The sequence below is a fragment of the Cygnus olor genome, chromosome 29 (genome assembly GCF_009769625.2).
Source record: "Cygnus olor isolate bCygOlo1 chromosome 29, bCygOlo1.pri.v2, whole genome shotgun sequence".
NCBI classification, from domain to species: Eukaryota; Metazoa; Chordata; class Aves; order Anseriformes; family Anatidae; genus Cygnus; species Cygnus olor.
In genome coordinates this window covers 2,538,749-2,550,893 of record NC_049197.1, presented here as the reverse complement: position 1 = coordinate 2,550,893, position 12,145 = coordinate 2,538,749, and the positions used below count along the sequence as shown (strand labels likewise).

General features: G+C 62.9%; 2 protein-coding genes across 6 annotated transcripts in view; both read left to right on the top strand.

Moving 5' to 3' along the window:
- The window catches only part of LOC121061108 (tubulin alpha-1A chain-like), a 34,081-nt gene extending 27,095 nt beyond the window's left edge, over positions 1-6,986 (top strand). For 3 of the 5 annotated variants that reach the window (XM_040539497.1, XM_040539498.1, XM_040539501.1), the window contains 3 exons: positions 4,409-4,631; positions 4,714-4,862; positions 5,955-6,986. In XM_040539497.1, the coding sequence (XP_040395431.1) occupies positions 4,409-4,631; positions 4,714-4,862; positions 5,955-6,926 (1,344 nt within the window). In that variant the 3' untranslated portion in view covers positions 6,927-6,986. Of the gene's footprint in view, positions 1-191; positions 232-2,114; positions 2,198-3,449; positions 3,533-4,408; positions 4,632-4,713; positions 4,863-5,954 lie in introns of those variants that run through there. The other 2 variants (XM_040539499.1, XM_040539500.1) reach the window with 2 other exon arrangements.
- A 1,215-nt stretch (positions 6,987-8,201) lies between these two features.
- Positions 8,202-11,870, top strand: PRPH (peripherin). The gene is made up of 9 exons (XM_040539346.1): positions 8,202-8,572; positions 9,650-9,710; positions 9,897-9,992; positions 10,074-10,235; positions 10,315-10,440; positions 10,521-10,741; positions 11,138-11,187; positions 11,343-11,419; positions 11,505-11,870. The coding sequence occupies exons 1-9, from the start codon at positions 8,202-8,204 to the stop codon at positions 11,547-11,549; spliced, it is 1,209 nt and encodes a 402-aa protein (XP_040395280.1). The 3' UTR covers positions 11,550-11,870.
- Positions 11,871-12,145: the final 275 nt, after the last annotated feature.

Below are 12,145 nucleotides of genomic sequence, written 5' to 3'. Positions count from 1 at the left end.
TCTTAGCCAGCACGATTGTACGTTAGCGACCCCAAAAGACGAGGGAGTAAAAGACTGTACGCGCAGCTAAAGGACCAGCAAGAACTGGCTTGACCGCTGAAGTCTGTCAAAGGAAGGATCAGAAGTTTAGCAGCGAGGAAGACTCCTGGCCTTCATCAAAAGACCACCGGAGTACCCCTGACGACCACCCAAGGACGCCAGTACGCATGCGAATAGGGGCGGAAACCTATGGTAATAAATCCTCGGAGAGCTCATGAATATGCAAGAGCCTTACGGGAACTGAGATGAAAATGCATTTGTCCCGCTCATATAAGCACACTGCCGGTAACCCTTGGTGCGCAAGCTAGGTGGAGTTATCCCCCTTGCGCCCGGCGTGTGTGCCCAGCACCAAGTAAACACACCTGCTTTACAACCATCCCGAGGGCATAGGGGCTGATTTCCGCAAATCAATTTGGCACCCACCCAGGTGGGACCCTCTCTGTCCAGCTGCGGGACCTGCTGAGGATGGGACTCCTCCGGGCGCCCCCGAGAGTTCTCGGGAGGACTCCCCTACTCATTCAGATCACCGCAGGGATAGACAAGGACCATCACAGATGGACCAGGTATGTTGTAAAATAAAGGGATACCTGTAGGTCGTGAGGTATTTTACGCAAGCTAAAGAGTGCTGGTGCTCCCCCTTGTTAGGGAATTCCCATAAGGTAGTAGCAGGGTACGTGGTATATGGTATGTTCTGTGGAATCCTATGAAATAAGGTAGTAGCAGAATAAGGGCTGTACCCTGTGGAACAATAACTTGGGATCTCCTGGCTACAACAGCTGGAGTTGTGCGTGGCATTGCCCTAAGTATTGTCATCTGTTGTAAAAGTCCAGTACCATGTATTAGGATTTGACTTATAATGGTGGATAAGGATCTGAGGCAAATGGTTATTGGTTCACGATTTACGATACAAACGAGTTTGGTTATTGTTCTAAGTGATATATTCTGGTATGAATGAGAAGTTTAAGGGGCCTCTTTGTGTGATTGCGTGACTGTGCTGTGTGAGTGAGACACAGTATCGCTGTGAAGCAGTGTGGAGTCCTGATCCACGACTCTGCTATTCCACGAGAACAGACGAAGTGTAAGAGATTGAGAAAAGACATCATAATGGGAAGAATTTTGAGTACTATTGATAAAAAGACCCCTCTGGGTTGTATCTTGGCCCATTGGAAGGACATTGGTGGGCCACCTGGAGGAAATTTTAATCGTGAGACCTTACTTAAGTATTGTAACCAAAAGTGGACTTAATGGCAAGAAAAAAAAAAAGAAAAGAAAAAAAAAGAAAAAAAATCAGGGTCCAGACTGGGGAGACATTGATCTAATGTTGGGTGAGATGGTGGAAACAGAAAAGCAGCTAATTCTTAAAACAGCCTGAGTTCATGTGCGAGCTCAGATTGCCAATGGGACCGCTCAGGGAACTGTAGACTATTGCATTTCCCTGACCGACCCCCACTGAGACCCTAATCACCCCAGAAATTATGAATGGTTATGTAAATACCAAAATCTGATTAAATTGGGAATAGAGAACCAGTTCCAAAATCTATAAATCATTCAACCCTGTATAGTATCCAACAAGGTCCGAAAGAAACCCCTACAGAATTTTTGGACCAACTTTAAAATGCAATGAGAAAATATACCAGTTTGGACCTGGCTTTGGAAGACAAACAGAGTTTGTTAGAGAGAAGTTAAAGGTTTACAATAGTTAGTTTTAACAATTTTAACCTTAAAAGTCTTTGTTAAGGCAGTCTTTCAGGTATCGGGGTTATCTGATGCTTTTACCCAGGTATAAGGAGTCCACCCTTTCTCAGCCATTCTTCCTGCCATCTCAGTAGTCAGGAGCACTTGGAACAGTCCGTCCCACTCAGGTTGCAGCTTCGATTCTCTCCGTGTCCGTAACAGAACCCAACCTCCTGCTCAGAATGGATGGATCAGGGCTTCCAAGGGTGGGGTTAGAGCTAATGATCCGCAGGTCCTGAGAGGTGACAAAGAGGATGACAGCGCGAGTAGTTCTTAAGAAAATAGTTATTAAGAAAAGCATCTTTTGTCTCAAATTAAGGTAATTCATTCTCTTTGTCCAGGTACAGAAATCCAAATAATATTTAATGTGGTGAAACTCCCACATCTTTTCTTGGTGCAGTTTGAATTCGGAGAAGTGCCAAAGGTAAGCACTTTGTTTGGGGAAGCTGAGTTTCCAGAACTTAGTCAATTGCTTCTGTACTGTCTGATCCACTCCACCCTTCCAGAAGAGGAAGGATGTCAAGGAGTGTGAAATTGCCACTTAATTCCTAGAGTTCACACTAGCCCTTGCAATATTTCTGACATAAAGTGATTTCCTTGATCAGAGTCCATATTTTCATCAGTTCCATACCTGGGAGTTCTTTGTTCTAGAATTACTTTAGCTACTGTGTTCGCAGTAGCAGATACTGAAGGGAAAGCTTCCACCCACCCTGACAAATGATCAACCAAGACTAATAAGTATTTAAATCTACCTACTCTAAGGAGTTCTGTAAAATCCACCTGTACATTTTGGAAGCATTGAATTCCTGGTTCTCAACCCCCTTTGGGCTGACTGCAGATAATTTTCCTGTTTACCTTTTGACATACTATACAACTCCTGCGTTCCTGTTCAGCCAGAGTGTATATAGTCCTACACATACGTATTTCCATAGCACAGCATCACACTTAGCTTGAATTCCCCAATGACCCTCTTGATGCAAAACAGTTAATATTTGCCTCATTAGCACTTTATTCAGCATTTCTCTCCCATTAGGGAGTAACTATTTTCCTTTGGACTTTGTGACTCCTAATTCCTTAAAAACCTCTTTCTCTTAAAACTTGTTAGTTCTTTTTAGTTTTGGGTAGGGGTAGCTCAACCCTTCCCTGAATCCTCTCTGGATTTATTTATTCTTCGTTCCCCCTCAGACACTAGATGCCCTAAATACTTGACTTCTCTTTCTACAAATTTTAATTTATTATCCAATACTTTCAAGCCCCGTTTTCACAGAAAGCTTAGTAGCTTGTTAGTGTTTTCTCCTGTCCTGACAATAAAAGATCATCCCCATATGGAAACAGTAACACATCCTCCAGAGGTTGGAATTAATCCAAAATCTGCTCTAGAACTCACCCAAATAAATCGGTGGCCCTGTAAGCCCCTGAGGTAAAACTGTATTTATATAAAACGTGTATAAAATGTCTGTATTGCTGCTTCCGCCCCATTTCAGGGTCTTCCCACTCAAAGGCGAATATATCTTTGCTCTCAGCAAAGAGAGCCCTCCAAATTCCCCCCAAATTCACCACCCACGCCTCCCCAGGAGTTTCGAACCGGCAGTGGGGCGGGGCGGGGGCGGAGCCTGGAGGGGCGTGGTGGGCGGTGCCCCGCCCTCCCCGTGCCCTGCCCACCGAGGCCCCGCCCCCTCCATATAATGCGCGGCCCCACGGGGCCCCCCTGCGATCTTCTCACCGTGGCTCCCAGGTGACCGGCTAGTGAGCGACCATGGTGAGGGGGGGCCGGGGCCGGGACCCCCCACACGTGCCCCGAGTGGGGCTGGGCTCCGTGGGCTGCAGGCCCCCGCGTGCCTCCCGGTAGCGCGTGGGGCTGGGCCTCGAGGGGGGCCGGGGTCTCGCGTGTCCCGCGTGGGTGCAGGGGCGCGGGGTCCGTGGGAGGTGCGGGGCCGGGCGCGCCCCCGCTGCGGGCAGGTGGCGGCTGGGGCAACGACCCCCGTAGGGGCCCGGTCCTCCTGGGCTGTCCCGGGGCTCCCATCCCGTCGGTTTGGGGGCGCCCCGCGTGGGTCCTGGGTCCGCCCCCCCCCCCCGAGACCGCGCACCCTGGGGCTCCCCAGGTAGGGGGGAGCCCACCCCGAGAGCCCCGTGTGGGGTGCGAGCCCCTCGTCCCCTGGTGCTGGGAGCACTCCCCACGAGGGTCGGGGAGTCGCGCGTGGGGGCAGCCCCCGCGTTCCGCCCTGCTCTGCCCGGGATGAAGCCGGCAGCAGCCGGCCGGGGCCCGAGGGAGGCTCCCGCTGGCGTCGGGGCCGCGCTCCCGCGGCTTTCGGAGTTCGCTCTCGCCCTGCCCCGGGCCGCGGAACCGGCCCCGGTGGCGCCGCGGTGCCGCCGTGAGTCAGGGCTGGCGCTGCCGGGCTGGGTGGGCAGGATCCGGCCCCTACGGAGGCACCGGGGGCCGGGTGAGCTCCGCGTTGCACAATCCCGGCGGGGCAGCATCGAGCGGTGGAAGGGGGGATTCCCTGGGGGGGCGGCGGGGAGCAGCCCCGGGCAAAAGGGACCCGGCCAGCTCCATCGTCGGGTGGGCTGCAGCAGGGGGCAGAGCCATCAGGGCCAAACTGAACAAGATCCCAAACACCTCTCCTGCGCCCCGCAGCGCGAGTGCATCTCCATCCACGTGGGCCAAGCGGGCGTGCAGATCGGCAATGCCTGCTGGGAGCTGTACTGCCTGGAGCACGGCATCCAGCCCGACGGGCAGATGCCCAGCGACAAGACCATCGGCGGGGGGGACGACTCCTTCAACACCTTCTTCAGCGAGACAGGGGCTGGCAAGCACGTGCCCCGGGCCGTCTTCGTGGACCTGGAGCCCACGGTGATCGGTGAGCGCGGGGAGCCGGGGTGGGCGGTGGTGGGTGCCGAGGGGGTGCCTGGTGCTAACAGGGTGCTCGGGCTGTCCCGCAGACGAGGTGCGCACGGGGACGTACCGGCAGCTCTTCCACCCCGAGCAGCTGATCACGGGCAAGGAGGATGCGGCCAACAACTACGCGCGGGGGCACTACACCATCGGCAAGGAGATCATCGACACAGTGCGCGACCGCATCCGCAAGCTGGTGAGGGGTCCCATGGGTCTCTGGGGGTGGGTGCCCAACCCCAGGTGGGCCAGGGACAATGGGAAGCAGGGGGGAGGCGATGAGCACATCCTTCTCACTCCATCGGCAGGCTGGGATGCATCATTTGAGGAGAAAAGGTGGGGCTGCCCTGGGGGGCTGGGACAGGGGAGACAGGTCCGGGCTGTCCCCTGGCTCCGGGCTGTCCCCTCCCTAACGCCTGCCCCGAGGGCCCTGTCTGAGCCTGGTGCCAAGCCCGGCTGTGCTGTGGTCAGGACAGGAGGCTGGGATACCATGGGCAGTGCAGCCCTGGTGTGGGTGCTGATGTGGGTGTGGTGGTTTTACATTACTGGGCAGCTGAACTCCACCACAGCTGCTCTCTCACTCCCCCTCCTCAGAAGAGGAGGGGAAGAAGAAAAGGAAAGAAACAACTCACAGGTTGAGATAAGGATAATTTAATTAAAGGAAAAAATAGAAAAAAAAAAAAAGGAAAAAGCACAGCCTCAACGCACGCAGCTGTTGTTTGGGGGACAGACGTTTTCATGAGAGCCCACCCCTCCCTTCTTCTTTTTCCCACCATTTACTGCTGAGAGTGACATCATATGGTATGGAATATCCCTTTGGTTGGTTTAGGTCAGCTGCCCTGGTGATGTTCCCTCCCCACCTCTTGCCCATCCCCAGCCTGCTGGCTCTGGGGGGGGTTAGAGGGAGTCCTGATGCTGTGCCAGCACTGCTCAGCAGCAGACACAACACTGGTGTGACACCACTGCTGTTCTAGCTACACGTGCAGAGCACAGCACTGCATGGGCTGCCGCAGGGAAAGTTCACTCAATCCCAGCCAGACCAGCATAGTGGGGCTGGTTGGACTGGTGCGGCTGCCCTGAGCTCTTTGAACCTCAGTTCCCACGCCAGGGCCAGCGCCGTGGCTAGCCAGACCTGCTGTGCTACCGGCTCTGCCCTGGGTGCTCCTGGCGCATCAAAGGCTGCACCTGGCTGCCCATGGGCTGGCTCCAGACAGGTGGCTCCAGCTGCCTCTGTGCCGGGGTGCGAAGCCATGGCTGACCTGCTCCAAACCCCCTCCATTTCTCCCCCTAGGCTGAGCAGTGCACGGGGCTGCAGGGCTTCCTGGTCTTCCACAGCTTTGGGGGCGGCACTGGCTCTGGCTTCACCTCCCTGCTCATGGAGCGCCTCTCGGTCGACTATGGCAAGAAGTCCAAGCTGGAGTTCTCCATCTACCCGGCCCCGCAGGTCTCCACAGCCGTGGTGGAGCCCTACAACTCCATCCTCACCACCCACACCACGCTGGAGCACTCCGACTGCGCCTTCATGGTGGACAACGAGGCCATCTACGACATCTGCCGCAGGAACCTGGACATCGAGAGGCCCACCTACACCAACCTCAACAGGTTGATAGGCCAGATCGTGTCCTCCATCACTGCCTCCCTGCGCTTCGACGGGGCCCTGAATGTTGACCTGACCGAGTTCCAGACCAACCTGGTGCCGTACCCCCGCATCCACTTCCCCCTGGCCACCTATGCCCCTGTCATCTCCGCCGAGAAGGCTTACCACGAGCAGCTCTCGGTGGCCGAGATCACCAACGCCTGCTTCGAGCCGGCCAACCAGATGGTGAAGTGCGACCCGCGGCACGGCAAGTACATGGCGTGCTGCCTGCTGTACCGCGGGGACGTGGTGCCCAAGGATGTCAACGCCGCCATCGCCACCATCAAGACCAAGCGCACCATCCAGTTTGTGGACTGGTGCCCGACTGGTTTCAAGGTGGGCATCAACTACCAGCCTCCCACGGTGGTGCCCGGGGGGGACCTGGCCAAGGTGCAGCGCGCTGTCTGCATGCTGAGCAACACCACGGCCATCGCCGAGGCCTGGGCCCGCCTGGACCACAAGTTTGACCTGATGTATGCCAAGCGTGCCTTCGTGCACTGGTACGTGGGGGAGGGCATGGAGGAGGGGGAGTTCTCAGAAGCCAGGGAGGACATGGCTGCCCTGGAGAAGGATTACGAGGAGGTGGGGGCTGACAGTGTGGAGGGCGAGGAGGAGGGGGAGTACTAGTGCCTTGTCTGTTCTGCCAGCTGCACCGCGAGCTGCTCATTAAAAGCCCAATCTGCATCATCCTGCCTCTCGCTTATTGTCCCAACACACTCTGCTTCACGCTCACCCGGGCAGGACCCCCAGCTGACAATACTGGGGGGGCTTTCTGTGTGGCTGGGGGCTGTCCTGGAGGGGGGGATGCTGGCTGGTGGGGGGCACCTTGGGTGGGTTGAGGGCTGTGCCTACTGTGAGTGGGTTACATGGTGCTGGGCTGTCTGCACAGCACCTGGGTTGCGGGCTGAGCCCTGCCCCATGCCATACGGTGTCCCTAGGGCTCCCCATAACCGTGCCGCACTGCCACACGGGGGAGACCCTGGGGATGTCCCCTGGGAGGGCTTGGTGGCCCCGTGGTACCTCGCACCCTGCCCCTGATCATGGCTGGGGCTGTCCCCAGATGCCCTCCAGCACCAGTCCTGGGTCCTCAGATGCCCTCCAGCATTGGTGCATGGGCGGGGAGCAGGAAGCAGCCCTGGGCAGGGCTGGGTTAGCCCAGGGCGCTGGTGCAGACGGGCCCTACGTGGCGTCGCGGCTCCTGGCCTGCCTGGCATCGCTCTGCGGAGCCTGGGGGGCTGCTGGGCATGGTGGGGAGCACAGACCCCCCCCCCCCCCATAGCACCCGGCCACTTCCTGTAAAGCACCGCCCTGCTGCAGCGATGCCCGGGGAGGGGGAGGGGGGGGATGGAGGGGGGCCAAGGCCCGTTATTCAGCGCTGCCCCTGTGCATGGCGGCTCTGCAGGAGCCAAGTCACGGCCCGGGGGTGGGGGGGACGGGGACAGGGTGCCCCCTCCCTTGGCTGCTGGGGACAGGGCCTGCAGCACTCTGGACAGGGGGCACCCAGCTGGGGGGGGCTCTGCAGAGCCTTGCAGAAGCCTGAATGGGGCTCCCTCTGCAGCCCCACGGGGGGGAGGGAGCTGTGCCCCCCCGGCCCCACCCTGCACTATGTTGGGGGTCCCCCCGCGATTCCTGCCCGTGCATCCCCCGGCCCCTTCACTGCACCCCGGCAGGGGCAGCCCCAGCCCCCCGGTGCTCCCGGCCCTGCTCCCCGCGCCCCCCCCCCCTCGGTGCCATCGTTCCCCGAGTCCCCGGGGCGCTCCCTGCAGCCCGAGGCGGGGGCGGGCCGCGCTCCCCCCGCCCGCAGACCCGTCCTCTCGCTACCGGAGCCCCCCGGCGGGGCGGAGCAGCCTCCCGCTATAAACGACCGGAGCCTGGGACCGCCGCCGCCTCCCCGCTGCTGCCATGGACCGCGGCGGCCGCGCCCCCCCCGCGCCCCGCCGCGTCCCCGGGGCTCAGCCGGCCCCGGTCTCCGCCGCTCCCGGGCGCTTGGCGGAGGCGGCGGCGGCGCGGGGAGCGGAGCGGGCGGAGCTGGCGGCGCTCAACGACCGCTTCGCAGCGTTCCTGGAGCGGGTGCGGGCGCTGGAGCGGCAGAACGGGGCCCTGCGCTCCGCCCTGGGCCGCGCCGCCGCCGCCGCCGCCCCCCGCGCCGCGGGGCTGGTGCAGGGCGAGCTCCGGGGGCTGCGGGAGCGGCTGCAGCGCCTCGGCCGCGACCGCGATCGCCTCCAGGCCGAGCGCGACGGGCTGGCCGCCGAGCTGCGGGGGCTGCGGCAGCGGTGGGCGGCGGGCCCGGCACCGGGGGGAGGACCGGGGAACGGCCCAGGAGGGGCGGCGGTGGGGGGCGGGCGGTGAGGGGGGATGCGCCGGGGAGGGGACCGGGGCGTGAACCGGGGTGGGGACCGGTGGGTGAACCGGGATGGGGACCGGGGGCTGAGGGAGGATGCTCCGGGGGAAGGACCGGGGCGTGAACCGGGAGGGGGACCCGGGGCTGAGGGGGGATGCACCGGGGTGGGGACCGGGGCGTGAACCGGGGTGGGGACTGATGGGTGAACCGGGATGGGGACCGGGGGCTGAGGGGGGATGCACGGGGGTGGGGACCGGGGCGTGAACCGGGATGCGCTGGGTAGGGGCCGGGAGTGTCCCGGTGACAGGGACGTGCGCCGGGATGGGGAGCGGGGAGTGCCCCGGAGAGCATTGGGGTGGGCACAGGGACGCGCTGGAGAAGGCACCGGGATGGGGGTGATGGAGATGCCCCGGGCGTGAAGTGGGGATGGGGACGGGGGGCGCCGGGGCTGCTGGGGAGGGGACCGGGGCGTGCAGCGGGATGCCCTGGGAGGAACCGAGGGTCTTTTGGGGAGGGGCCAGGGGATACAGCCCGTGTGCGCTGGGGAAAGCTGTGGGGATGCACGGGGGGGCTGGGGGGGAACAGGGGACTGCGGAAGGGTGGGGCCCAGGGCAGGGCGCAGGGTCCCCGCCTTGCAGGAGGGGACGCACTGGGAGCAGACTGGGACGAGCACTGGGAGGAGGTGGGGCCAGAGGTGGAGCTGAGCCCCCTGGGAAGGAGCAAGTCCCAGGGAGGGACCCACGAGGCTGCAATGGGGTCGGGGCCCTGCCCCAGGGCGCTGCGGTGGGGACCGGGGTGGGGGACCCCAGGGACCTGTGGGTTCTGGAGGAGGGGCTGGGCCTGCCTGCAGCTGGGGGGCGCGAGGCGGGGACCTCAGGCTTGTGGGGCCCCTCTTGCTCCTCCTCCTCTATCCCATGCGCTGTGCAGGGGGACCCAGGCAGTGGCAGGTTCAGGGTGGGGGGTCTGCACCCCGTCCCCCTCCTCCCTTCTCACCGCTGCTGCCCCCCAGGCTGGAGGATGAGATGCAGAAGCGGGAGGATGCGGAGAAGAGCCTCGTGCTGTTCCGCAAGGTGAGCGGGTGGCGTCCCAATCCCCCGCACACCCCACACGGGGCCCGTGCCTCCGTGCAAAGTCTTGGTGACACACCGGGCGCTCCCTGCACTGCACGGCTCCGGGGCGGGGGGGACACAGGGGGGGTCCGGGGGGTCCCGTTCCCTCCACATTCCCCACAGCTCAGCATGGTTTTCTCCCCGCAGGACGTGGATGACGCCACGCTGTCCCGCCTGGAGCTGGAGCGCAAAATTGAGCTGCTGATGGATGAGATCGGTTTCCTGAAGAAGCTGCACGAGGAGGTGTGGGCTGGGGCTGTGGGGTGGCGAGGGGTGTGGGATGGGGGATGCCGGTGTGACTGCCCACGTGCTGTGGTGCCGCAGGAGCTGCGGGACCTGGAGGTGAGCGCGCAGAGCCAGCAGGCGGAGGTGCAGGTGGAGCTCCGCCAGCCGGACCTGACGGCCGCGCTGCGCGACATCCGCACCCAGTACGAGAGCATCGCCGTGAAGAACCTGCAGGAAGCCGAGGAGTGGTACAAGTCAAAGGTACCCGGGGACATGTGGGGGCATGGGGAGGGGGCAGGATGCCCCCGCAGCCCTGACACCCCCGCCCCGGTCCCCGCAGTTCGCCGATCTCTCAGACGCGGCTAACCGCAACCACGAGGCGCTGCGGCTGGCGAGGCAGGAGATGAACGAGTCCCGGCGGCAGATCCAGAGCCTCACCTGCGAGGTGGACGGGCTGAAGGGCATGGTGAGCACCGGGGAACACGGGGGGGGACACGCAGGGACCAGCCGCAGCCCCCTGCCGCCCCTTCTCCCCCCTCCCCGCAGAATGAGGCGCTGCAGCGGCAGATGCGGGAGATGGAGGACGAGTTTGGGGTGGAGATCGGGAGCTACCAGGACGTGGTGGGGCGGCTGGAGCAGGAGATCCAGCACATGAAGGAGGAGATGGCGCGGCACCTGCGCGAGTACCAGGACCTGCTCAACATCAAGATGGCCCTGGACATCGAGATCGCCACGTACCGCAAGCTGCTGGAGGGCGAGGAGAGCCGGTGAGGCGCTGTGGTGGTCCCGCTGGGGAAGGCAGCACTCGGGCTGGGACACGAGGGAGGGAGCAGCACCCGTGGCCTCGTGTCCCTGTCGGTGCTGGGAGCCCTACAGGGTGCAGCCGTCCAGACCCCAGCCATAGAACAGGGTCAACCCCCCATCCCAGTCACCCCCTTGTTATGGAATTTAACTGCAAACCACAGCTCCGCGCATCGCTCCCACGCTCGGAGAAGTTCCCCTGAGAATTTCTCGCTGCACACAGAAAACAAGGCCATGCAGGGGAGCTGCCCTGGCCCTGCTTCTGCCGCCAGCCCCGAGCTCCTCCCGTGGCCGAGGGCTCAGCACGGGCCAGGGTCACCGGGACCCCACCGCCCTCCCCTCACTGCCCTCTCCCTCCCCAGGGCCACCTTCCCCCCGCACCCCGCTGCCTCCTTCAGCACCAGAAGCTCAGGTGAGGGCTGGCCGGGCTGAGGAGGGAGCCCAGATTTGGGGGCACGGGGGGATGGGGACCCCCGGAGGGTGCAGCTGCATCCTTTGGGGCTGTGCTGCCCCCCCGCCTGCACCCCGAGGTCCCGGTGGGGGGCTGACGGCTTCTCCGTGCCCCAGTGCTTGAGCTGGAGCCGGTGCCGAGCCCCGTGCGGAGGATGCTGCTCATCAAAACCATCGAGACGAGGGATGGGCAGGTAAGCAAGGGGGGGCTGACCCCCCCCGCGGTGTGGGGCTGACCCCCCCCGGTGTGGGGCTGACCCCCACCTTCTCCCCCCGCAGCAGGTGGTAACGGAGTCGCACAAGGAGCGAGCGGAGCCCAAGTGAGGGGTGGGTTCCTGGTGCCCCCCCGGTGCTGCCTGCCCGTGCTGCCCCCACCGACGGAGGCCGGGGCGGACCCCCGGGACTCCCCGCTCGTGGCCGGGGAGCGGGGCCGCCCCCCCGTGCCCCGCCCCCCCCCCATTTATCGCTGGTTATCGCCCTTTAGTTCTCCCCGTGCCGCCGCCGCGGGCGGATTTTCCGTTGTACCGAGCGCGGCCCCCCCCCCCCCCGCCCCGGTGCTGCCCCCCCGGGGGTGGGCTGGGGACGGGGAGGCCCTGGGGGGGGGCCGGGTGCTGCCACCCCGTCGTCCCCGTTCGCGCTTGAGCGGCAAATAAAGGCTGGAGCCCGGAGGCGGCGCTGTCGGTGGCGGTAGCGGGGGTCGGGACAGGGACCGGGACCGGGACCGGGACCGGGACCGGGGCCCCTTCCCCCATGGCGTCACGCGGCCCCCCCGGCGGCGAGGACAGCCGGGCCCTGCAGCCCCCGGGACGCCCCCGTTCCCCCCGGGACCCGGTCCGGCCTTGGGGCTGTGCCCGGGCTGCTCGGTTCCAGCCCCGGGATGGGGCTGGGGTCGGTGCCGTTGGGAGGCCCCAAATACCGCC

Bases quoted from the DNA above. Each gene is read 5' to 3' on its own strand.
- PRPH (XM_040539346.1), top strand. From the start codon at position 8,202: ATGGACCGCGGCGGCCGCGCCCCCCCCGCGCCCCGCCGCGTCCCCGGG. The intron at 8,573-9,649 runs GTGGGCGGCGGG...GCTGCCCCCCAG, and splicing joins CTGCGGGGGCTGCGGCAGCG to GCTGGAGGATGAGATGCAGA. The intron at 9,993-10,073 runs GTGTGGGCTGGG...GTGGTGCCGCAG, and splicing joins TGAAGAAGCTGCACGAGGAG to GAGCTGCGGGACCTGGAGGT.